General features: G+C 40.7%; 2 protein-coding genes across 2 annotated transcripts; one reads left to right on the top strand and one right to left on the bottom strand.

Annotated features, from left to right (window-relative positions):
- The first annotated feature begins 81 nt into the window (after positions 1 to 81).
- Positions 82 to 2,544, top strand: LOC311057943 (dynactin subunit 6-like). The gene is made up of 7 exons (XM_084075155.1): positions 82 to 155; positions 833 to 897; positions 1,034 to 1,139; positions 1,348 to 1,436; positions 1,549 to 1,596; positions 1,738 to 1,880; positions 2,289 to 2,544. The coding sequence occupies exons 1-7, from the start codon at positions 127 to 129 to the stop codon at positions 2,391 to 2,393; spliced, it is 585 nt and encodes a 194-aa protein (XP_083931281.1). The 5' UTR covers positions 82 to 126; the 3' UTR covers positions 2,394 to 2,544.
- Positions 2,545 to 3,768: 1,224 nt separating this feature from the next.
- gtf2e2 (general transcription factor IIE, polypeptide 2, beta) lies at positions 3,769 to 16,754 on the bottom strand. The gene is made up of 8 exons (XM_084082007.1): positions 16,543 to 16,754; positions 15,356 to 15,510; positions 7,110 to 7,201; positions 5,782 to 5,889; positions 5,475 to 5,657; positions 5,203 to 5,296; positions 4,778 to 4,893; positions 3,769 to 4,564 (listed from the first exon to the last, which is right to left on the bottom strand). The coding sequence occupies exons 2-8, from the start codon at positions 15,507 to 15,509 to the stop codon at positions 4,445 to 4,447; spliced, it is 867 nt and encodes a 288-aa protein (XP_083938133.1). The 5' UTR covers position 15,510; positions 16,543 to 16,754; the 3' UTR covers positions 3,769 to 4,444.
- Positions 16,755 to 23,746: the final 6,992 nt, after the last annotated feature.

Raw genomic sequence — 23,746 nt, 5'->3', positions numbered from 1 at the left:
TTATATTATATTATATAAAGCTATGTGTCGCATGCGCACACGTAGCCATCTCCAGGACTCCAAATCGATTGTCGAGTGAGCGGATCAGCGGAAGTAAGGAGTTTGAGACTCAGAGCTTCCATCATCATGGCTGATAAACAAAGTGTTCAGAAAAGGTAATGAGGCCAAAGAAAAGTTATTTAACATTAAAATATGAACATCCTCTAGAATATAGAATAGCTTGTAATGTTTGCCATCTTAAACGTATTGTATATGTAACGCGTACGCTGGCAAAAACAACAATGTTTTGATCCGTGGTGGAAAAAGTACTCGCATGTTTTATTTAAGTAAAAGTATCAATACTGCAGTGTGCGTGGAAATACTCTGTTACAACTAAAAGTCCGGATTTCAAAATACACTTGAGTAAAAGTACAAAAGTATTGGTATCAAAATATACTTAAAGTATAAAAGTAAAAGTACTCATTATGCAGTAGGTCCCATTTCACAAGTTTCCAAATGTGTAAACATCTTTTGAAATTAGCAGATCTACAAGCTCACAATGCCTCACCATGGGACGCATTGTGAGCTTGTAGATCTGCTATTTTCAAATAGTCGAAATGTATAGGGCTTTAGTGGTTAATGTATGTTTTTGTTGTCATAATCTACAAAGTAACTAGTACTTACAGTTTTCAAATAATTCTAGTGGAGTAAAAGTACTGAACATTAGAAACCCCCCCAGTAAAGTAAAAAAAAACTCAATTGTACTGAAGTACAGAACTTGAGTAATGTACTACACCACTGTTTTTTTATTGTTATTATATTGATACTCAACTTTACTGGCTTCTTCTTTCAGTGTCAAAATCGCTGCTGGAGCAGTGGTGTGTGTTGAATGTGAAATTCGAGGAGATGTTACTATTGGTAAGATGGTCACACACTATGAATGTTGACTTTGTGAAACTTGCAGGGTTTTTTTTAACTAACAGGTTGGCATAGATTGAACATTGTACAGTGTTTTAATGAAGGATCCTTGTTTATCTGTGTGTGTTTTGATCAGGCTCTAGGACGGTGGTCCATCCCAAAGCTCGCATCATTGCAGAGGCAGGACCCATTGTGATTGGAGAGGGCAACTTGATAGAGGAGCAAGCTCTCATAATTAATGGGTTATTATAGAAATCATTTGTTTATGGATTGTACACTGTAAAATTCTGAGTGTTAATTTAACTCAAGATTCTACAAATGCAACCAAATGGACTTATAACGGTTCCATTTGTAGACTCTCAGTTACACGTCTGTAAAGGGTCTATTTGGTTGCATTTGTACAGTCTTCACACATTCATTTCAAGCTAGTTTGTCTGGTACCTCCAACAGTTACCCAGAGAACATCACACCAGATTCAGAGGGAGTGGAGCCCAAGACGATGACCATTGGCATAAACAATGTATTTGAAGTAGGATGTGGTATCCTTTGACTGGTCTGAAAAGAGTAACGGTTTATCAAATCCATTAGACCTGGTATGTATATGCTGTACCTGCGTATGTACCATTGACTTGGCCTTAACCTCCTCTTCAGTATCACAAGCCATGAAACTTGGTGACAACAATGTTATTGAATCTAAAGGTGAGATGGCCTATTTGCATCTATGTTTTAGGCTGTTTGGTGTCAGTCACTGCCAAAGATTAAATATTCTGCTAAATGCAACATATTGGAGCCATGTTAACTACTGTTCTATATCAAATGTGCTCTGCTCTTGTTGTCCAGCCGACGTTGGGAGGAATGTGATCCTAACTAGTGGCTGTATCATCGGCGCTTTCTGCCAGGTGAACACCTGTGAGGTCATACCTGAGAATACAGTCATTTACGGTTCTGGCTGTATGAGACGAGTGCAGACTGAGAGACCGCAGGTACATATCTGTGTTTGTTATATTGAAACCTGTGTTATGCGTATATGCACTATTGTGAAATAGGGTGAGGCAGCTCTGGACTAGACAAGATTATGTTTATGGTTAATATACAGTATAATCTTGCAAACCGCTGGACAAATTTCTTGTGAATGCTGCCAGTAGGCCAATATAGTAATGTCTGGTGACATTTTAGTTTTTAGATAATTTAACTATCGTTCATTTTGTACAGTTACTACCCATTGCCTTATTGGGCCAACCAGCAAAATTAACAAATAATATTCCTGGATGAAAGAATGGAAACACAAGATTTTTGGAATTAGATAATGCCTCTTGAATCGTTCAAAAGGTATACAATGAAGAAAAGCACCACTTCTGCATTATTTATGCATTTGTTTGTCTTTTTTTCAGCCCCAGACTCTTCAGCTCGACTTTCTGATGAAGATCTTGCCCAACTACCACCACTTAAAGAAAACGGTCAAAACCAGCCACAGTACAAGCCAACCTAATAATTGATCAACTTGCTAGAAGGGCTGAAACGGTTTTCATTTATAAAAGTATAGCCTTGTTTGCACTACAGTGAAATGTATGTTTTGTATTTGCCTATACATTTTCCTACTTCCACTCTTCTTATATTACTTAAATAAATTCTAACTTGTTAAGAGCAGTGAATGGTTGTGATGACTACTTGCACTTACATTTTAATATTATAAGTAGACCTAAACTGTAATGACAGTACCCTTTTAACCCATTAAGACCCGGAGAAGCATCTGTGTCATTTTTAGATTTGAGCTAAAAAGCATTATTTTACACTTTGGCTATTCAAAAATAGCAGATATACAAGCTCATAGCACGGCAGATCTGCTATTTTTGAAAAATCAAGAGAATGTGTGCAAATCTTTGCTTCTGGGGGTCCCTGGAACAATATTTTGAGATGGGGGTCCTTGACATGAAAAAGTTCGAGAACCACTGATGTAGAAACATAAGTATTGTCAGAAAACGGTTAGGATTTAGAAGAGATTCAATCTCAGGTCTTAATGGGTTAAGACATGTTTTTAAATTCCATACAAAAATAAACTCTTAGGGCATGGTCACACCGCACTTTTGTTCTACCTATGGGGCGGAATATGCCGATGCTTTTCAATGGGAATGGTGTGGTTTGATGGTCTTGCACATCTTTCCGCGTGTAATGCATCACTATGCTCAAGACAGATGCTGCTTTTCCCCCTTCTGTCCAATCGTGTGAGTCAAAGGTGGCTACGGGGAGGGTCCTGAAAATGAGTCACTGGTTATTGGGACAGAATGCGCTGCAAGCTACTAGAGATGCCGTGATCCGATTAACAGATCGGATATCGGCCCGATATCAGCTAAAAAATGGATTTCGGATCGCAGCGAAAATGACTGCTCCGATCAAAGCACTCCACTCCAGCAGTTCTACCCAGCACGCTGTGAAAATTTGTTGACTATGATTCTGGAGGGGTTATGTTCTCTGTTTGAGTAGTATCACTTGATCAATCCTTTTTTAACATTTAGTTTCAACATAACATCAGTAATAAAAAGTAAAGCGCGGAGTGTGGACCGGTGTTGTACGGGCTGACACATAGTCCGTGCAAGCAACACAGAAGTGCGCAGCGCGTCCTGAAAGACATGAGATAGACAGTATTATAGAGACTATTATGTGCCGTATCGGATCGGAATTGGATCGCGAAAACCTTGATCGCAGCACCTCTACAAGCTACTCCGTTTTTTTGAACGTGCTGGCTGCAAAAGTCGGCCATAGTTAGGTGTGACCGTGCCCTTATGGGTTTATTGTGCAAACACATGAATTAGTGATAGTAGCCAGAGAGGTGACAGGCTGCAACAGATCCAACACACCTGATCTCACTGTCTATACGTGATGTGAAGGAGTGAGTTTATTACTATGGCATAGTCACAAAGTAAAATAAAAACACCAAATGGTATCTGTACTGCATGAAAACAATGATTGTGGGATGATACTGTATATCACACACAGTAGAACACACTGGACATACATCAGCTCTGATAATGACAAACCAAAAGCCTGTTAGAAAGGCAGTTCTGATGAAACGATACAGAAATTTGCCAAAGATGCAATTTATTATTTAAATCCAAATAATGATAAACTTATGGAAAATTTAGCATTTTACTGTAAATGTCCATGTTATACTCAGTAAAGCTTAAAAAAATATGTACAGCTTTGCATTTTGCTTTAAGAAGTAAATGCCAGCGCCCCGTATTTTTGTTTGTAGTTTTGGCACAGACATCCAGTGTCTTACATAATAATCTAAACTGGCTCTCATTCCTCTGGTCTCTGCTATCAATGATCAACATAGCAACTGGACACCATTAAATTGTACAGCTTCTATTCAGTCCATGTCCTGCGAGAACACTCATCACTGAGAAAAGAGTGCAAGGAAAGCAAAACGAGCCCATTAACACTAGAGAGACACCCATAAAGTCTTTGTTTTGACGTCGATCCATGTCATTTCTGGAGAACTGCTTCTGCATCAAACCTCTCTGAACCAGAAAATAGAGGCAGGGGGATCTTATTTCTTAGCAGGCACACCCTCTGAATAGTCCTCCAGCACTCCAGCCAAATGGTCATTGTGAGTCTTGAAGCGCCTCTTCTTCTGGCCGCCCGGCTTCTTCCTTTTCTGCACTGGTAACTGCAAAGAGTATAGCAGCAAAACCAGAGTTGACAATACAAATCTCATTCAACAGCTACGTTTGTGATTGTAAACTCTGATTCAAATGTTCAATTTCCAGAAAGGAGATTACAGGTACATTTGATGACAATGGGATACCTTTCTTTTTTCACTATTTGGGGAAAGGGCATAGTATTGGAAGTAAAGTAACAGGAGGGTCAAAAAGGCACTGACCACTTTCTTTGGTCCTGTCTCTTGCATGGAGGAGATGCCCTGTCTCTTGAGATACTCCTCAATCTTCTCTTCGTCAATGGCATCAACTGGAACGCTCCTCCACAGCTTCTGGAATTCTAGGAATTAAAGCAGTTCATTTGAAACACAAGGTGATTAGATCTGTATCACTATGCATGTAAAATCATGGCAAAATAAACCAAGTGTAAGGTCAAACTCATTTTGAAGCAGCTGCATAGCTTGGAAACTAGGAACATACAAATAGTAATGTCCATCTATACCATGTGTAAACTATAATAGCATACGCCTACCTCTGATGATAAATAATCTTACATTTACAAATCAACAAAGCAAAATATTGTTCCATCTAAGAATTAAGGAGACAATCACTTCAATAATCATAAGAAAATAACCTGGCCAGTACTCACCTTCATCCACCACAAACTGGCAGTGTTTGTCATTGTAGTATAGGACCTTCTTCTTGTCTGGTCTGGTCACAAAGATGATCTGATCCGCTAAAGCCTGTAGGGGGACCAAATGGATTTACATGGTCTTATGTCTGATTAATACTTGATTACGCATTGTTGCTAAAAATAACTAATTGTTACACACATTTCACATGAAAATCAGATAATTTCGGTGAGTGACGTAAACGTAGGGCAAAGTCTAATTGAGTTTACATAGAAATAGTGTGTTTTACCTTAATGGCCTTCGCTGAATTGGGAAGACCCTCCTCCACATCGTCCAGCAGGATTCCTCCCAGGCCCAGCTGGTCGTGTTTGTCCAGCAGCCTCAGCAGGGACTTCTTGTCCCTCAGCTTGTATTTAGGCTTAAAGGCATACTTCCCATCCTGCACATCAATCTTTGGATTGTTGAGCAAGGCCTGGGTTCAAATGGGTAGGAGATGTTCAGGTGTTAAGTTCAAGGGTCTAAGGTTTCTGGTTTGTTTGAATACTTTCACAGAATGTTCTTGTTTCATAAATGTTGATCCAAAAAGACAAACACACCTCAGAAATAAGCCACTGTTTCTGCTTCATCCCGATGTCCAACAGTTTGGTCTCATCCAGCATTTCCTCCAGGGTCAGGAAGTGTGTATCCCCTCTCTGATGCCTTGTCTGATTGAGAGATAGACAAACATACATGGATTCATATAATAAACACCCAGGCCGGCCACAACCTTTTTGTGGCCATAAGTAGAATTTGAGAGAGAGTGTGAGAGAGAATCTAAATGAATCTAAATGTAGGAAGCTGCATAACTACCGCTCGTGTCCTAGGAGTATTTTTAGACCTAGCCAAACTTTCAGCACGATTAGGAGTAGCCTAATTCTGAGGTGCTTGATCGCTACGGGCCAAAATCTGTACTCGCCATTGCATATAGCCTACATAATATCGGCACCGTGCCAGTCATGCAATCTGCATGAAATTACTGATTTGGCTAGCTGTACTTATTCTCGTTGGGTACGGCTGAAGTCAGCGGGGTGGCTGCCAGGCGCCATCGTCTAACGGATAGTGATTTAAAATATTAAATGGCAACCTAAGACTTTGACTGTGACTGTGACTAGGGAAACAAAAATGTTCATTGGTTGATTTGGTCAGTTGAATGAATGACAGTATGTGTGCCCAATGACGGTCAACCCCCTGCTAACAGACCTGTTGTGCTAATTGTGGACATCTATAATTACCCATGAACCACCTGGGTCTATTGTTTGTAAAATTGCCAATGTGCAATTCAAAACTCTGGGAACATCAAATGCACTGCACATACATCCTGGCCACACATTAAAACATAATGAATGAACATGGATTGGGTACATGTGGATTGGGTACATGTCCTGCAGCCAGGGATGAGTCAGTGTGAACTGCTGTGATAGATTCTAGCAGGCTGTCTGCAGCGACACAGAATGGTAAATAAGCTGTTTATATGCAACAGAAAGCCTGAGGACCAAATGTGTCACAGGGGATGTAATAAAGTGACTCACTGATTGGAGCATAATACAGAAATTGGTCCATTTTTGAGGCTTTGATAGAGAGTCTGTGTTTCAAATCCAACACTAACAAGATGCTGTTGCCGAGGGCTTTAACCATTAATGCCCCATTTCAAAAAATAGTGAAAATAACCGATCTACAAGCTCACACGTGCATTGTGAGTAGATGGGCTATTCTTTTATATTTTAATATTTTTGATCATCAAGAGCTGCTCATTCTAAAACATTTTGACAGGAAATATGTATAGGAATGTATAGATATTTGTAAAGGAATGAGAATACTGTACTTCCACACTTGGCCACTCTTATATTAGTGTGGTTGTTTTAGTAAGCCTTGCCTAGGGTCTTACCTTCATGTAGTTGACGATCTTGGCCAGGCAACCAAACTTGTAGCCAGAGCTACCGGTGAGAGCCTTCAGACTGAAGTTGCCATTACTTGAGTCTGGAGAACAGAGAGAAAGAGGTGTTTGTTTAAAATGCTTTAAGAGTCACACAGTTTTCCCTTTTCTTTTTTTTTTGTATAAAGCCTGAGGACCAAATGTTACACACAGGATGTAACCACCAACTATGATGGAACCAGTATCACCAGTCCATTATGGAATGGACTGAGTTTGGAGGTACAACGAAGTCCAAATATGAGTCACTTCAAGAAGGCTTACAAAAATGTCATATTTAAGAGGTATTTGGTTGAAGGGGGGGGGGCATGTTGACCTATGGAGTCCTGGCATCCCTGTAGATAGAGTATCTACTAATAGGGTTGGTTTTATTTTTATTTTACCTCTGTTATTACTGCGGTTATTTTATTGTTCTATGTTTTGTTTTCTTTTTAACATGCAGTGGAGATGTTTAGGTTGCGAATATCTTTTTTTGAAAATTATCAGTGAAAAGGGGGTAGGAGTTTATATGTTTTAGACTTCGTCCGACTCCTTTTCGGACATTGTTGTTGTTGTTTTTTCTTCTGTTTTGTATTCTATGTCTTTTTTTTAAATAATGTTCGAAATAAAACTCATTCATTCATTCAACTAATGGACCCAGTATCACCAACTATGATGGAACCAGTATCACCAAATATGATGGAAACAATATTGCCAACTAGCACAGACAACTGAGTGACTTGTTCCTTTCATCTGCATGAAAGGTAAACATTTCATGGAACACACCTCATCAACACAGTATACAGTTGATGCACCAAAAACAACATCTTAAAAGGCTACATAAGCAGCATGTTAGTGTAATCTGATAAGATTGTAAGATTGATTTTATGGACCCGAGGCCCCACCAGCTGGAAATCATTCAAGATGTTGCTGCCCCCCCCCCCCCCCGGGGAGAGTATGTCCGCCTGAGGTCTGTGCTGGAGGACAGCCAATCAGAGCCGCCCTGCTGGGCAACTGACTCATGAATGATTCACAGTGTAGGCGGGAGCTGCTGTTGCTGTGTGGTGCTCAGAGGGCGGGACGTTTGATTTGTGTGATAGGCCGGCTAGCTAATGGTGCAGGGGGGCAGAATTCAAGTCTAGCCAATGAGAGAAATGGATGTCCGTTCTCTGGTAGGCTGAGAAATTAAAGAGCTGCAAGGAGTGGCATCAGACAGAAAGAGAGAGTGAAAGAGAGAGAGAGAGAGAGGGGGGGAGCGTGCTGAAGACGATTAAAATAAAGGAGAGATCGCGGGAGTGGAAGAGCGAGCAATAATAAGGTGGAGCAGCAGAGAGGAGAGAGCATCTCTTCACTCGCATCATCTTGAAACTGACACCAACACATAGGTGAGTCTGCAGATATTTTTGGTTAACTGTGCATATATGGGTGTGAGAGAGAAAACTGATTATATTAGGACATTTAGGCTACGATGTACATGTGTGTGTGTGTGTGTGTGTGTGTGTGTGTGTGTGTGTGTGTGTGTGTGTGTGTGTGTGTGTGTGTGTGTGTGTGTGTGTGTGTGTGTGTGTGTGTGTGTGTGTGTGTGTGTGTTGCATTTTGAAAAACAGAATTAGTGGTGTAGATTACACCACTCTGTCCATAGCGCATTTATTCTTTTACAGTCAGATTTGGTCAAAGAGAATAAGAGGAAAGTATGACCAATGGCATCAGAAAAATCTTCTCTAATGTATGTAATATATATCTGACAAACACCTAGACTATATAATTCAGGTTAGAATGAATACTCAGGGGAGATCAAAGTTGGTAATAGAAAATGATATAATGATGTAGATTAGTTTTAAAACAGGGAGATTAAATAAACATGGAAATGGCTGTCTGCACTGTCCTGCTTGAATGCCAAACATCTCTCATGTTTGTGTGTCTTTCTGTTGGTTAAAGAGATGCCTCTTTCTCTCAACAAGAAATCAATGCAGGACAGCTGTGAGGAGCCAGCTAGAGACATTAGGGTGTGTGTGTGTGTGTGTGTGTGTGTGTGTGTGTGTGTGTGTGTGTGTGTGTGTGTGTGTGTGTGTGTGTGTGTGTGTGTGTGTGTGTGGGGGGGGGGGGTGGGGGGGGGGGTAAGGGGGAGAGCATCTGTGCACAAACAAAGCAGTTTGTGGTCCTACAACACCTTTAGATGGTTGAATTGGGGTGGGGCTTCATTTTGGGATGGGATAACAGATGTCATAAGGAGGGCCAATCTGTCAGTGTGTGTGAATCCATTGAGAAGAGCGGGGGGCAGGGAGAGGGGAGGAGGGTGGCATGGCCAGACAAAACAGACGCGGTGGATGTCAAAGAGGTAGGTGGTCGTCATGGTTACAGGTAGAGCTCAGGTTCTGCTGAAATGATGGATTTGGTCTGGGATGGGTGGATGCTCCGAGAAGACTGAAGCCAGCACAACAACTCTGTCAGATCACATTACTGACACACTACCTGGTGACGTGAATGACCCACTTTAGCATTACAGATGGAGACCTCACCTATCTCGTCATGTGAACGGACAAACATGCAATCGACACTCTCACAGCAGTGCAAAACAACGGTCCACAAGTATACTCTCTGAATTCCTCTCTGAATTCCGACAGCACACTAGCATGTGTAATTAACGTACCAATACGAGCCTGTGTGCTGTGCATTAAATAACTCCTTTGCATGATGGAGCATACATTTAGACTAGGTCTGTGGAGGCATTTAAAAGCCACTTTCTTATACATGCTTCCATGTTCTCTATCCCATCTCTTCAGCTCACTCAAGCAAAATGGGTCACCACAGCACAGCCCCTCTACTCACTCAGCGTGTGTGCATGTGTGTGTCAGTGTGGTACAGAGATGTTTGTATATGTACAGTATGTGTCCATGTGTTAGTGGAGACTAAAGAGCCATGCTGCTGCCTCATGAGGTTAAGTGGTGTTAATCCCATCAGGCACATATGGTCTTAAACCATAATGAAGATCTTACGGCCAAAATGTTGCCTCACGTTACTTATGTTCTCTCCACGTGTTGCCTCACGTCAAATGACTGTTGCAACTTTCCTCAAGTCCATTTTGGAATCCATCCAACAGATGGCCCCACAACTAGAACAGGTGCAGTTTGTCATTGTTTTCTTGTAGCAATGCCAAACCATCTCACTGTATGACTGGCCTCCACAACATTGACTTAGATGCAAGGATGACAACCTTACAACCAGCACCACAAGACTTGGTCATCCTTCATACTCTAATGCAGGGGTTTTCAACAGGTGGTCCGTGGACCACCCTGAAGGTATTGCATGTGGTCCCTGACCATGTTGCAATTTGTTTTTTTCTCCTTGTTCCACGGAACAGTGCATATTATTGATCTGGTGACCCATGATGACACGTCAATGTTGTCAGTTACTGGGAAGTCGGAACTCGGAAGTCAAGAAATTCCACAGAAAAGGAAGTTAGAATCTCAAGAAGGGGAAGTGTACCGGATTGACTGATGGAGTCATCATTATTAGGAAATGTGCCCATATAATTGCATGTGTATGTGTAGTCCATGTGTACCATTGGTTGAGAAACAGTGGGATATACAGTATAAACATGGGACACATGCATAGCAAGTGTTACCAAAGCACTAATCTTAGCTCATATCCCCACCCAACACAACAGTGGTCCCCAGGTTGATTCTTAGTCAGGGTGGTGGTCCCTGGTTCACAATCAGTTGAAAACCCCTGCTCTACTGACTTCCACCCACAGAACCAAATACCATTACATCTGCAAATACTAACAATATCCTTCTCTTTCTCCCTCTATCCAGCAATCATGGCCAATGTCAGTACCACCCTGCTCGCAAGCGCTCTGCCCTGGCACCCGGAGGTGGCCCCTCTCTCGAGGGTCTCGCTGCAGGTACAGGAGGTCTACCCTTTCCATGACGGATGGAACATAGCCTGCTTTGTCATCCTGCTGCTCTTCGTCCTCACCGTGCTGTCCCTGGCTGCCCTGGCTGTGCTATATGAACTGCTTGACTGTTGGTGCTGTGCCAAAGGAAAGACTCATCGCCAGCTACAGGAGGAGGGCCCCGGAGGCTTCAGCAAGCTCATGAGCAGCCTCCGTCCATCACAGTCCGAAACCGAGGTGGTGTAGGATGAAGATGAGGAGAATGGGGGGAAGCTGGTGCAAATACCATGACTTTGACTGTGGCACCCAAAGAACTGAACGTTTTGTTGTTTTAAACCACCCAGTGGTGATAAGTTCACTCACAATTGACAGGAAGAGAAGGGTATGTTGAGGGAAGGGACATGGCGGTGAAACAGGGTCATGTAGACAAGAAAGAGGAGAGACAGGACAACCCTTCTTTTGCTCAATTATTCGGAGTTAAGTCTACCGTAGCTGGCCTCTCATTACATTTAGAAGCTCATGCCTCTATTCACCACCACTTCAGGACACAAAGAGAAAGCTCAGAAATGAATGCCTTATGTAATGCATACCTACCAGAGCAAAACACAAGGTTGCTCTATTGATCTGATTTAATAAAGCAAGCATGGCAGTGCTTTAGGATACATTATGTGTGTGCAAATTACCGGATACAGGAGGCGGGTTGTAGACGGGATCTGTGCATTAAACCAGTGAAACCACTGAGGCAAATTTAGGATACATACACTATGGCTTCAGAAATACTGGATATGTTAGGTGATTATTCCACCTACAGTAGTACACAACACTGGGTTTGTCAATTTAAGAGCTTTCTATACAAGTAGCATGGCCAAAAAGTTGTCATAATGTCAAAAGGGTAATCATGTCTCTACTTATATTATAAGCAAATGTTCTTATTTGGTCAGAAGTTGCTTTTATTTATCGAGTGTTCCCCAATATTGTGGCCTCCTGGAAGCATAAATGTGTCCAAGATTAAAGAGATCTCTGCCCACAGATACATCTCGTGTGAGATCTAAATTCAATGAATGCTGGGCTAAAACTGTTGTGGAAACAATTTGGAAATGTAACAAATAGCAGCCAGCATCCCTAAACCATTGCAATCAGTTCATATTGGGAAGGACAGTGAATTGTCTTCAAGGCAGTGGGCATAGGTTAGGTTTGTCAGCAGCCATTTCATGCTACTGACAAACTGCCCAGATATTGAATTAAAATTTCCCCAGACTTATCAGTAGGCGGAGATCTCTGATTGTCTGGCTACACAAGACAAAGATAAAACAAGCTGCTCTGACTCGAAGTGAGAAGCTGCCAAGAGATCAGAAAACGCAGTCAATATGGTTCTATGTATGGTTTTTAAATTAAACCTCGCCCATGGTCGTCTACCAGCCTGAACAACATCATCTATTAGCTTGTCAAGCCGAGACAGGCAACAATCCTGAGTTTAGGTCAAGTAATATTTTGACTGTGTATATTCCACAGTGTTGTTGTCTTTTGTGTATATTCCACAATGTTGTTTTCTTTAACACGTTTGACACTGTAAAATTACCATAATGAAATGACAGGTGGTATGTGGCACCGCACAGTGATGCAAAAAGCCACGTTGTACTGAGCACACTATGGTTTATATGCCTTAAACACAAATTGCCTAATAAATGGTCAATGATTTAAACAGTGCAATGACTTTAACCCAATATATTTTTTGAATAACTATCTATTTGTCATTGGACACATGCTTTTGGGTTTTCCTAGCATAGATCAGCCTTGGTCTATATACAAGACTAAGGAATTCTGATTTGGCATCACTGCTTTCATTGTATATCTTAGGAGAAAGCAGAAGAATGCCACGTGTGCAATGAATAATGTCATTTACATTTTCAACATGGTTCAATACAACATTCACATCAAATCAGCGAGATTTTTCTGAATATTTTAACACTGGTGGTGCATACTAAAAATGCATGTTTGGTGTTTTGAAGGATCCTGCATCTACTCTACTAAGAATGGGGCAGTAATGTAATAACTTTGGCCAAAAATACATGGTAAACAGTGTCATCATAAATTAGATAAAATATATTGAGTTCATACATAAAACGCAAAACTGAACTATTGTGTTTTAAACAGTACATTATCATACTGCAACTTTTCAAGCTCCCACATGGAATCAGTAATAGTCATTAACATAAATAGGGCAGAGACATTTATACTCTTAGCAGCACTATGTTTTAACAACTATATTGCATTTTTTATCCCACAAAATTATAAAGTTACATGTTTAAGCAATAACAATCATCCTTCCATAAATGTATAGACTCAGGGGAGTCCCTGCTAGGGGTTTGACTGTATTACTATGTATAGGGGAGACAATGAGTTTCATCCTGGCATTTGCCAAGGTACCAAGGCAGAACTGCTAGTCAAAGCGAAGACAGGACATCCATGCAGAGACTCTTGGGTAATGAAGTCAAAGACGTTGGCTCAGCTGCCATGTTATTTGTGTCCAAAGTGGCCACTGATGCCCTAAACTACATAGTGCTGCTTTAATGCTTACTCTATACCATAGACCGTTGATTCTTTAAGTGGGTCCGGGGACCCCCAGGGGTCCTTGGGGGAGTTCCAGGGGGTCCCCAGCTAAATGATGGATAGTTAGGAACCAAATGGACCCTTATGGGTCTGTTACTCTGAGAGTGTACAAATGGAACCAAATGGACCCGTTAGGGTCCATTTGGTTCCATTTGTACACTCTCAGAGTTAAATTAACATTGATTTTACAATATAAATTGGGGTCCCAGATATAGAAATGCCATTAAATGGGGGTCCGTAGCCTAATGCATGTCAAACTTGAAATTATTAAAATGGTTGAAAATCACTGCAAGAGCCATAAAAGTCTTCTCTTATGGGTGTCCCTGGCATATCTTTACAAATGGGGGTCCGCAGGCTAATAAGAGTCAATTTGGTGGTCCTTCACACGAAAAAGTTTGAGAACCACTGCCATAGACCATAAAAATCATCACACCCTTGGTTTCTACAGACCGTAAATGAAGCCTATTTTTCAGAAATTTCAAATCCACCATCTTTCTATATCCGGTCCGAAAAATTGACTCAGAAATGAATGCTATTGGTTGGGACCAGAGCGGGGGGGTGGGAATTAATGCTATTGGTTGTGTAGCTTGTCAATCAAAAGCATCACAAGGTAGCCACGCCCCTACTACAGCAGCATACCCTATTTTATCATCAATTTAAAAATAAATGGGGCCATAATTTACCAAAACACATGGTGATTAAGACTTTAAACTAGCGGCTGGAAGCATATAGTATTTATGACAATGTTTATTAAAGGTAATAAAATAAGAGTGTAAAGTTCGACAAAAACCCATCCCCTTGAATAGAGCCTAATTGCTTCTGACACCAGAAGGGGTGAAACAGCGAGACTACAGGCCATTCATATGAACTGTCCCTATAGCCTATAATTCTTTCCTATAATTTACAAACTGGACGCTAGCCCCTTGCTGATTGGTAAATAAAGGCATTCTGCGGTCCACTGCCCCACCTCTTTTTATGTTGCTGTGGGAGGGGACATTTTACATCAAAATGTATCAAATGACTGATTGTGTTCCTAAGTAGCCATGTAATAAGCGGTGTTATGTACAGTGAGGTGGTCATTTATTTTCTGATAATGAAGGCTTCATGGACATGGTCCACTATCCCTTACATCAGTGTTTCCCAAACAGTGGGTCGCGGACCAATTTTTATGGGTCAAGACTGTTTTTTTTTTGTAATGGGAAATGTTTTTTTCCTTTTTTAAACTAAAACTAAACATAGAAGAAATTCTATACATTTAAAAAACTTAAGTAGTGAAAATAGCAGATCTATAAACTTACAGATCAAACTTGTAGATCGGAAATCGGCAATTTTCACTAGTTTCGGTTCCAGGGAGACACCAAATTAATCTTTTGGGTCTCAAGCTAAAATGTTTTGGAAGCACAGTAAGCACTGCCTTACATAGAGCCTTGCCTGCTACGCTGAATGCTTCAGGTAAAAGTAGTTATTAAGAAAAGGTAAGTCAATATTGAAATGCACATCAAGGCTTACGTTGACAATGATATTTCACAGGCACACACATTTCACACCAGTCTTCAAGTGATAAACCACCAAACCAACTATAAGACCAAACCAACTATAAGACCAGCTTGTTTCTCTCGCAAGATTTGGCTTGTTTTTGGAGGTGGGTTGGCTTATTTCTCTCACAAGAGTTGGCAACACTGGAGGGAAAGTCATGACAGGTCCAGCTGCTACTTACCAGCATTGTGTTTGGACCCTGAGGACCCGTCCTTGTCAACTTTGGCCTTCTTTTTCTTGTGCGAGTCAGAGCCTGTAGGTCTCTTCTCTACAGCTGGAGTGGACAGAGCCCTCTTCTTGAAGAGCTCTCTCTCCCTCAGTAGAGCAGGATCCATCCTGACATTACAAGAACAAGTATTGTTAATGGCAGTGATGGAAGAAGTACTCGCATGTTTTAAGTAAAAGTATCAATACTGCAATGTAGATATACTGTTACAAGCATAAGTCCCGTATTCAAAATATTCAAAAATTACAAAAGTATCAGCATCAAGATATACTTAAAGTACCAAAAGTAAAGGTAAAAGGTTCATTGTGTAGAATGTCCCATTTCACAGGTTCAAAACAGATTCAAAATGTATTAAAAAAAAATTCAAATGGTGTGTTTTGTAATACCGTAATAGTCAGAATCTATTATTTCCATATAATTGTAGTGTAGTAAAAGTACAATATTTTCCACTGAGATGTAGTGGGGTAGAAGTAAAAGTATTGAAATTTGTAAAAACTGAAGTAAGAATACCTAAAAGAAAAATGCAGTACTTGAGTAAATGTAGTTAGTTACTTTACACCACTGGTTAATAGAGCCATACAGGCTTAACGTTTGCAATATTTTTCACCTCATATCATAATCTAGGTCTAATCTGCAAGGAAATAATACATCTTTCAACGCAAAGGCTACCCAGCTTTACTGCAATAGATAATGTGATATCAGCTCGGGGTTATAAGCCATGTCATCTATTTCAATACTAAGCTATTTTACAAAATAAAAAAAGGTTACAGGACCCCAATGGAAACAAGCCATAGTGCTTTCTTGGGTTTAATCCTTTTAGCAGACCTTGTATAGAACTGTACTTTGTTTTTTTGCAAACTGTTAATAAAGTATTCAATCAATACAGAAAAGTTAAAGCAATCAAAATAGCAGACATTAGCTAGTTACATAACAAGGCTGTTCATGTGTGTAACCAATAGTCAACTAACTATTTGGCATTCAATACTAACAAGAAAAAGCTTTGATAATAGTCTAAACCAATCCGATCTCACTATTTCTATAGATTAAAGCTGGTTAAACAACCAAGTTCAAAACACCAACAACAGAAACGCTAGATAGATGGTTGGTTTGCTCAGTGTGGCTAAGCTACATGCTAACATTACCTTTCTCTGAGACTGCTGCTGTTTTCAGATGAAACTGGTGTGTTAAGACACAAATTAAAGAGACACTTTCACACGTCGTCAGCCACGGTGAATGGTGTTTCTAAACCTTAATGCTACCGCGTAGGTTTCCCTTCCAGCATTCTTCAAACAACTGGATTATCTCTGACTAAACTACATTATTGTATTACTAACAGTAATACAACGTGCACTTCCGTTCCTTGTTGTGTTACGTTCGACTTCTCGGACATCGATAGGCAGTCAGTGTTGCCAGGTTCTGCGAGAGAAACAAGCAACCAGGTCTGGAAAAACAAGCCCAAAAGAAGCAACTATCAAGTTTCTTGATTGATTGATTGATTGATTGATTGATTGATTGATGTATTTTATTTAGTTGTGCTTAAGTAGTACTTTAGATGTACTTTATTTAGTGATAGAAGAAGAAAGAAGAAGCAACGAGGCCACCTGAGCACTTTAAACCTATGCATTGCATTGGATATTTGAAAATAGCCATCTACAAGCTCACAACGCGTCGCAATGCAACGGGCTGTGAGTGGGTTGTGAGCTTGTAGATCTGCATGTGATGCTATTTTCAAAAAGAAAACATTTGTAATATTTTTGAACATTTTATTTTCCTGGCACAAAATATTTTCAGATTGGGCTCTGCGGACATATTAGGAGGTCCTTGTCGTGAAAATGTTTGAGATCCACTGGTTTAAACAACATTAGGAAACAAGCCCAAATAAAAAACGTAATCCGCAATTAAAAGCAACTTTACAGAAAAACAAGCCCAAAGTCGCTTATAACAAGCAGACCTGGCAACACTGATCGACAGGTTTTCCCTCGAACCAACCTGATTCAAAGCAATGGTGCGCCACCTACTGTACATCCTGAAGACGGCATTTTAAAGCTCACCACAAGTTGTCTCACTCCAATGGAACTTAAGAAAAGTATTTTTTTTCCACTGGAAAAAGTACTAAAATGTTTTACTTAAGTAAAAGTAAATCAATACTGCAATATAGAAATACTCTGTTACAATTAAAAGTCCACAATGTTTTGGTCCAAATTGCTTGAGTAAAAGTACAAAAGTAGAAAGTACTCATTATGCAGAATCTCCAATTTCACAAGTTTTCAAAGGTATAAAATCTTTTGAAAATAGCAGATCTACAAGCTCACAATGCGTTGCATCGTGATGCATTGTGAGCTTGTAGATCGGCTACTTTCAAATGGCCGAAATGTATATAGCGCTGAAGTGGTTAATGTATGTTTTGTAATAATCAAAATCTACAAAATAACTTACTTTTACTGATAATCGGCTGTGGGAATCAACTATAACTGGATTCTCTTCGATGCTTCTCTCTGTAAGGAGTTAGTCTCTCTGGGTCGCTGCTGGAACTGCTCTCAACCAATGCACATCGAGCCCTTATATACCTGTCGGCTGCGGTCCTAATGTCACTATGATGATGTCAGGTAGCCATGGTAGCCATGACGCTTGTATACAAGCGTCATGTGAACCATGGCTAGTTTCAGGGCTAGATGTCAGGTAATGTCAGGCATCTCCATATATGGAGCGGGCTATTTCCGCTATGCCCAAATCTGGGACTATGACATCAGCCCTCGACGTTTCAGCTATCTCCATACATGGAGTTCCGGGAGGGGGTCTCTGATGTCAGAGCTAAGGTATGCCAGGTATCTCCATGTATAGCCGTCTAGGAGATTCTATGATGTCATACTTGGGGAGGTTGGTTGTCTCCATCTATGGGAAGGTTAGGATCGCATAGGTCACTAGAGGTCGGGACTGAATGGGTCATTCATCCCCTTATATAGGTTTCTGGGCATCCTGCCATGATCCACCTTGCGGTGTTATCCATCTATGGCTAATACTGGCAAATATGCCCTGAATGTTCTTTACAACTATACTAAAGTTTTCATATAATTGTAGTGGAGTAAAAGTACAATATTTGCCTCTGAGGGGAGATGTAGTGGAGAAGTAGTAAAAGTACTAATACCTAAACATTGTACTTAAGTACAGTACTTGAGTAAATGTAGTATACTTTCCACCACAGCACACTTAATCTAAATAAAATCTAGCTATACCTGTGGGCTTTATTATGTAGGCTAGCAATACTTTGTTTGCTGCCCAATAGAATATTTCAACACTATAGGAAATATCACGATGCAGAGTAAAACTGCTCCACCATATGGATGTGGATTTTCCCATCCTCACTAAACACCATATTTTCCCCTTGTCCTCACCAAACACCAGCTTTAACTGTGAGCTCTATGGGTGTGCCTCATGATTAACATTTGTTATAAAAGGTCATAATACAGAAAAGGGTTAATATGAAGTCTTGAAAACTTGCTAGAGATTTTTAAATTGAATTCTGAGATCACACTTTGCAATAACTGCAAATCTTTGTTGTTGATCCAATGGAATCATTTTGCCCAGAAAGGGTGTCAAACACTAAACAAATCTCTGTAACAGCATCAACTTGACAGGTTCAAAGTTTAGTTTATTATGTTTTTTTTTATTTTTTTTGTTTTTTTTTTATTAAAACATAAAGAAAAGACTCGTTCTGGTCATTAAGTAGCCTCGATCTCCAGGCTTTTATTTTCCTTCTCGTTTTGCTCAAAAGTCATTAAGTGACACATACCCATTTCGAGGGAAAATATGGAACCGTCACTGAACTTGTATCCTACAAAACCTGTGCAGTCATTTAGGGGATAAACAATAAGTTCATAGGTAAATTTCGGTCCAACAATGATGTACCCATGCATGCTAAAATTAGCATTTTCCAATACAAAGCATACATTTATACTTCTTTTTTTTTTAAATTACATTTTGTAGGGGGAAAAAACAGCCAATTTAGAGTTGAGGTGCCCACAAGGTTTAGGTGCCCACTGGACCTGTATCCAATAGGATGTAGGCTACTCCCCACATCCTCCTCCTGGACACTTTAACCGGTCTCTTCTCCTCCTCCTCTCCATCATTCTCCTCATCCTCCTTCTTTTCCACCTCCACCATTCTCTTCCTGCTCCCATGCTCCTCCTGCTACTCCATCTCCACCATTCTCTTCCTGCTCCCATTCTCCATCTCCACCATTCTCTTCCTGCTCCCATTCTTCATCTCCACCATTCTCTTCCTGCTCCCATTCTCCATCTCCACCATTCTCTTCCTGCTCCCATGGTCCTCCAGCTACTCCTCCATCTCCACCATTCTCTTCTTGCTCCCATGCTCCTCCTGCTACTCCTCCATTCTCTTCCTGCTCCCATGCTCCTCCTGCTACTCCTCCATCTCCACCATTCTCTTCTTGCTCCCATGCTCCTCCTGCTACTCCTCCATTCTCTTCTTGCTCCCATGCTCCTCCTGCTACTCCTCCATTCTCTTCTTGCTCCCATGCTCCTCCTGCTACTACTCCATTTTCTTCTTGCTCCCATGCTGCTCCTCCATTCTCTTCTTGCTCCCATGCTCCTCCTGCTACTCCTCCATTCTCTTCTTGCTCCCATGCTCCTCCTGCTACTCCATTCTCTTCCTGCTCCCATGCTCCATCACCATTCTCTTCCTGCTCCCATGCTCCATCTCCATCATTCTCCTCCTCCATCTCCATCAGTCTTCTCCTCCTCCTCCTCCTCCTCACCAACAACAACACCAACAACAAGTTTCGTCTAGTCATGTTGTGTGTCTCCACACACCTACGGATGGCCCTCAATAGGCAATAATCCCAACTGCTCAAGCTCCTGCTCCTCCTGGCCACTTCAACGTCTCCCTTCATCTTCTTCTCCTCCTCCTCGCCACCAATAATGCCGACACCAATTTCCTTTTTCGTCTACTAAGCAAGATGTTGTGTTGTCATCACCAGTCAAGCAGCAGACGTCTACGAACGCTCCTGCTCGCGGTTCAGACGCGTTTTACTTTTCTGTCTTCCTCGACGATGTGTGGAATCCTTGACAGAGCCAAGCTGGAATGCATCTCACCTGTGTCTGATTGGGCTGATTGGTTGTGAGCCTTGATTGAGACCTGCTGGCTAGGGCAGGCCTGGATTTACATTTGACTGCAAAGGACAGTGGTATAAAGTAACTAAGTACATGTACTCAAGTACTGTACGTAAGTACAATGTTGATGTATTTTGACTTTACTGGAGTAGCTATTTAAAAATGTCAATACTTCTTTAAAACTTGAAATGGGACATTCTGAATAATGAGTACTTTCAACTTTTGGTACTTTAAGTACATCATTTTGAATTCCAGACTGCAGTATTGATTTACTTAGTACAACATCTACTCTAATTTACTCTGTTTTTTGAAAAGTTGAAAATACATTGGCAAGCAGCTGATTATTTAATGTTCTCCATATCTTTTTTTAATGATTGCATTATTTTGAAAACAGGGCTCATTTAGTCAAAACACTACAATACACATTTAACGGAACATTTTGCTTAATTAAATGAATTAATTAAGACTTAATTAAAACAATAAATGAATAAAACCCCAATTATGTAATGGTATCATGTCACATGGTTCATATCTGTTTGAACCAGTTACTCGTGGAAAATGGTTCTACTTTTCTCATGATAGTTTGGGTTTGATATTTTCAGTAAGGTTAAAGTAGGCTACATGCATATATTGACCAAACACTACTGCCTACACACTGATGAAAATATGTATTTCTCTCTCTCCATATCATAGGCCTACTGATTTTACTGTATAGACAGCTGAGAAAAGTTGTGTTTTATCTGTGCTCTTGTCAAAATGTGTGAATTAGGCTACAGTATCCCTTATGTGTAGAAAACACACATCTGCTGAGGTTGAGCTGAACACTCTCCAGCTCTTTAACCAAAAAAAACATTGTTTACAATAGTGGTTCCCAAACTGGGGGTCCCCAAGGTCCCCAGATGATTAGCTTAATGTGCAACACTGTTTTCTCACTCAACAGTAAACAAACCAACAGTAGAAGTGTATACAGGGTATCTGCACATTTCTAAAGTGACTTTTTAAGGACTTTTAAGACCTTTTTAATACCAAATTGGCCAAATTGACAAAAAAAGTATTACATAAGAAAGAGTCAAACATTGTAAAAATAGCCGATCAATACAAGCTCACTAGTTCGGCTATTTTCACAATATTTATCTGTGGAACCGAGTCAAACTAAATGTAATGCCTATAATTCCAAGTGCTTGTCGGTGGTCAGGGTGGGGGGTCCCCACAGCGACGCAGAGGGGGGGGGGGGGGGGTTTGGACATACTTAGTTCCATTGAGGGTTATCCCGCCCACTTTTGGGATGAAGAAAAAAGAAAAAAAACTTTCCGACATCTACACTTCATGGAGTACCTTTTTTGTACCAAATTAACCAAATTAATGTAACAAAAACACCCAAAAAAGTAACAAACCCGGAACGTGCGTCCACGGAACGTGCATCCCCTTCGGTTCTAAAATGCCCTCTGCGTCCTCGTGTCCCCAGTTAAAATACGATTTTTTAGGGGTCGTGGCCTGAAAAGGTTGGGAACCCTTGGTTTACAACATGGTCAACAACCTAATGTTTCTCGAATCTCACCAATAAATGTGGTCCTAGTTTTCTTTGTCCATGTCCTCCTCCAGGTCTACCTCTTCCTGTCCCTACTCCTCTTTCCTCTTGCTGCAATGTTGCTTTCCATTTTTGTTGGTGGGGTTATTAAAAGCAGAAGATTAGATTTGATCCCTTATCCCCCCCTCCAGCAAATTGAACCCTATAGCTGGGCCTATCTTCCATCCAGCCTATTCGCCCTGTGTCACAGACTAGTACACAAGCCAACAGGAGTTGCTGAAGAAAAGTTTTTGAGGGTGCTAATGATTTTTATGTTTTCATCTTGACTAAAGGAACTCTACACGTTTCATAATGATATGTCTCTTGGGCTTGTGTGTGATGTTGCTATGTTACTATCAGAGCTGTCGACTCTTTTTGTCCACTTGTGGTGGATCTGCTGTTCAAAGCATACTGTACAAGGCTGAAGTTGAATCATGTTGTGAATGATTTTCAGAAGACTACCTCAGGCAGCCAAAGCTTCCTCTGATGTATTTTCTTGGACACTGAGGAGCCAATGTGCTTGATGTCATCAACATTCTCCCTTTATCGTTCTTCAGAGAGGCTATAGAATATAGATGCTGTCCTCTCAGTGCTTGATGTCCTGTTGTTTTTAATTGAAATCAGATTGATTTTCTTCAGCATCACGCTAGGAGACTGCTTAATATTCAGCCAGTACTCTCTCAAGTTCATTGTCCACAAATGGTAGCGCAAGGATGTGGTCATTTTATTTGTTTTGAAGCTTAAAATTCTGCCTTGATTTTTTTTTATCACGCAGACTGCATTCAGCCCCTACAAAATTTGTAGGCCTCCCCAAATTCATGGAGCGCATACCCCTCCAGTCCACTGACACACTGACTAGAATGAAGTGTGTGCATGTTTCTGTGTGGGTGATTGACTGATTGATAATTAAAAGAAAAAATATAAGCTTCCCTGCAGCAATACACACATTGAAAGTAAAATATAAAGCTAAGCAATACAGCAAATTGCTTATCTTATTTCCGTTATGGTCTGGTGTGTGTGTGTGTGTGCGTGTGCGTGTGCGTGTGCGTGTGCGTGTGCGTGTGCGTGTGCGTGTGCGTGTGCGTGTTTTGATGGGGGACAGAAACAATAGCTTTCAGACATAATTCCAATGATATTCATTCTCTATTGATGTCTTTGATGCGCTCGCTTGCCAGTTGAGAGGCGGACTGTGGTGGATCTCCTCCTTGCCTTCACTTCATCTTTGATTCTAATTTATACTTTGTCATAGGACTTTGACGCAAATTTTCAGTTAAACTTTTGTAAATGGAAATCAGATATGTTTGGCGAGTGACCAGAGACAGCCATTGAAACACCCAATCGCTTTCACGTCTTATTATAGGACAATAATAAGTCCTGTAATATGTAAAAAGAAAATAACAAAGAATGAGTCAGTTATTTAATATATTATTATAATAAAGGTGAGATAAATTGTGACTATAGAGAAAAGAGTTTTGATCAACTCAGTTGATGACCTCAAAAGCCCAATCTGATCACCTCCTGTGAGGCTCAATGCAGACCAGCAGAGGGGGTACTGCTAGAAGCTAAACATAGCAGTGCTCCCTCTGTTGGCCCTTTGTAGATCCCTCAAAACCAAGAGGTAAAATTAAAGTATGGTCCTTTCACTGTTGA

The sequence above is a fragment of the Gymnoscopelus microlampas genome, assembly GCF_963454915.1.
Source record: "Gymnoscopelus microlampas genome assembly, chromosome: 2".
Classification (NCBI taxonomy): domain Eukaryota; kingdom Metazoa; phylum Chordata; class Actinopteri; order Myctophiformes; family Myctophidae; genus Gymnoscopelus; species Gymnoscopelus microlampas.
This window is presented reverse-complemented; position numbering and strand designations above follow the sequence as displayed.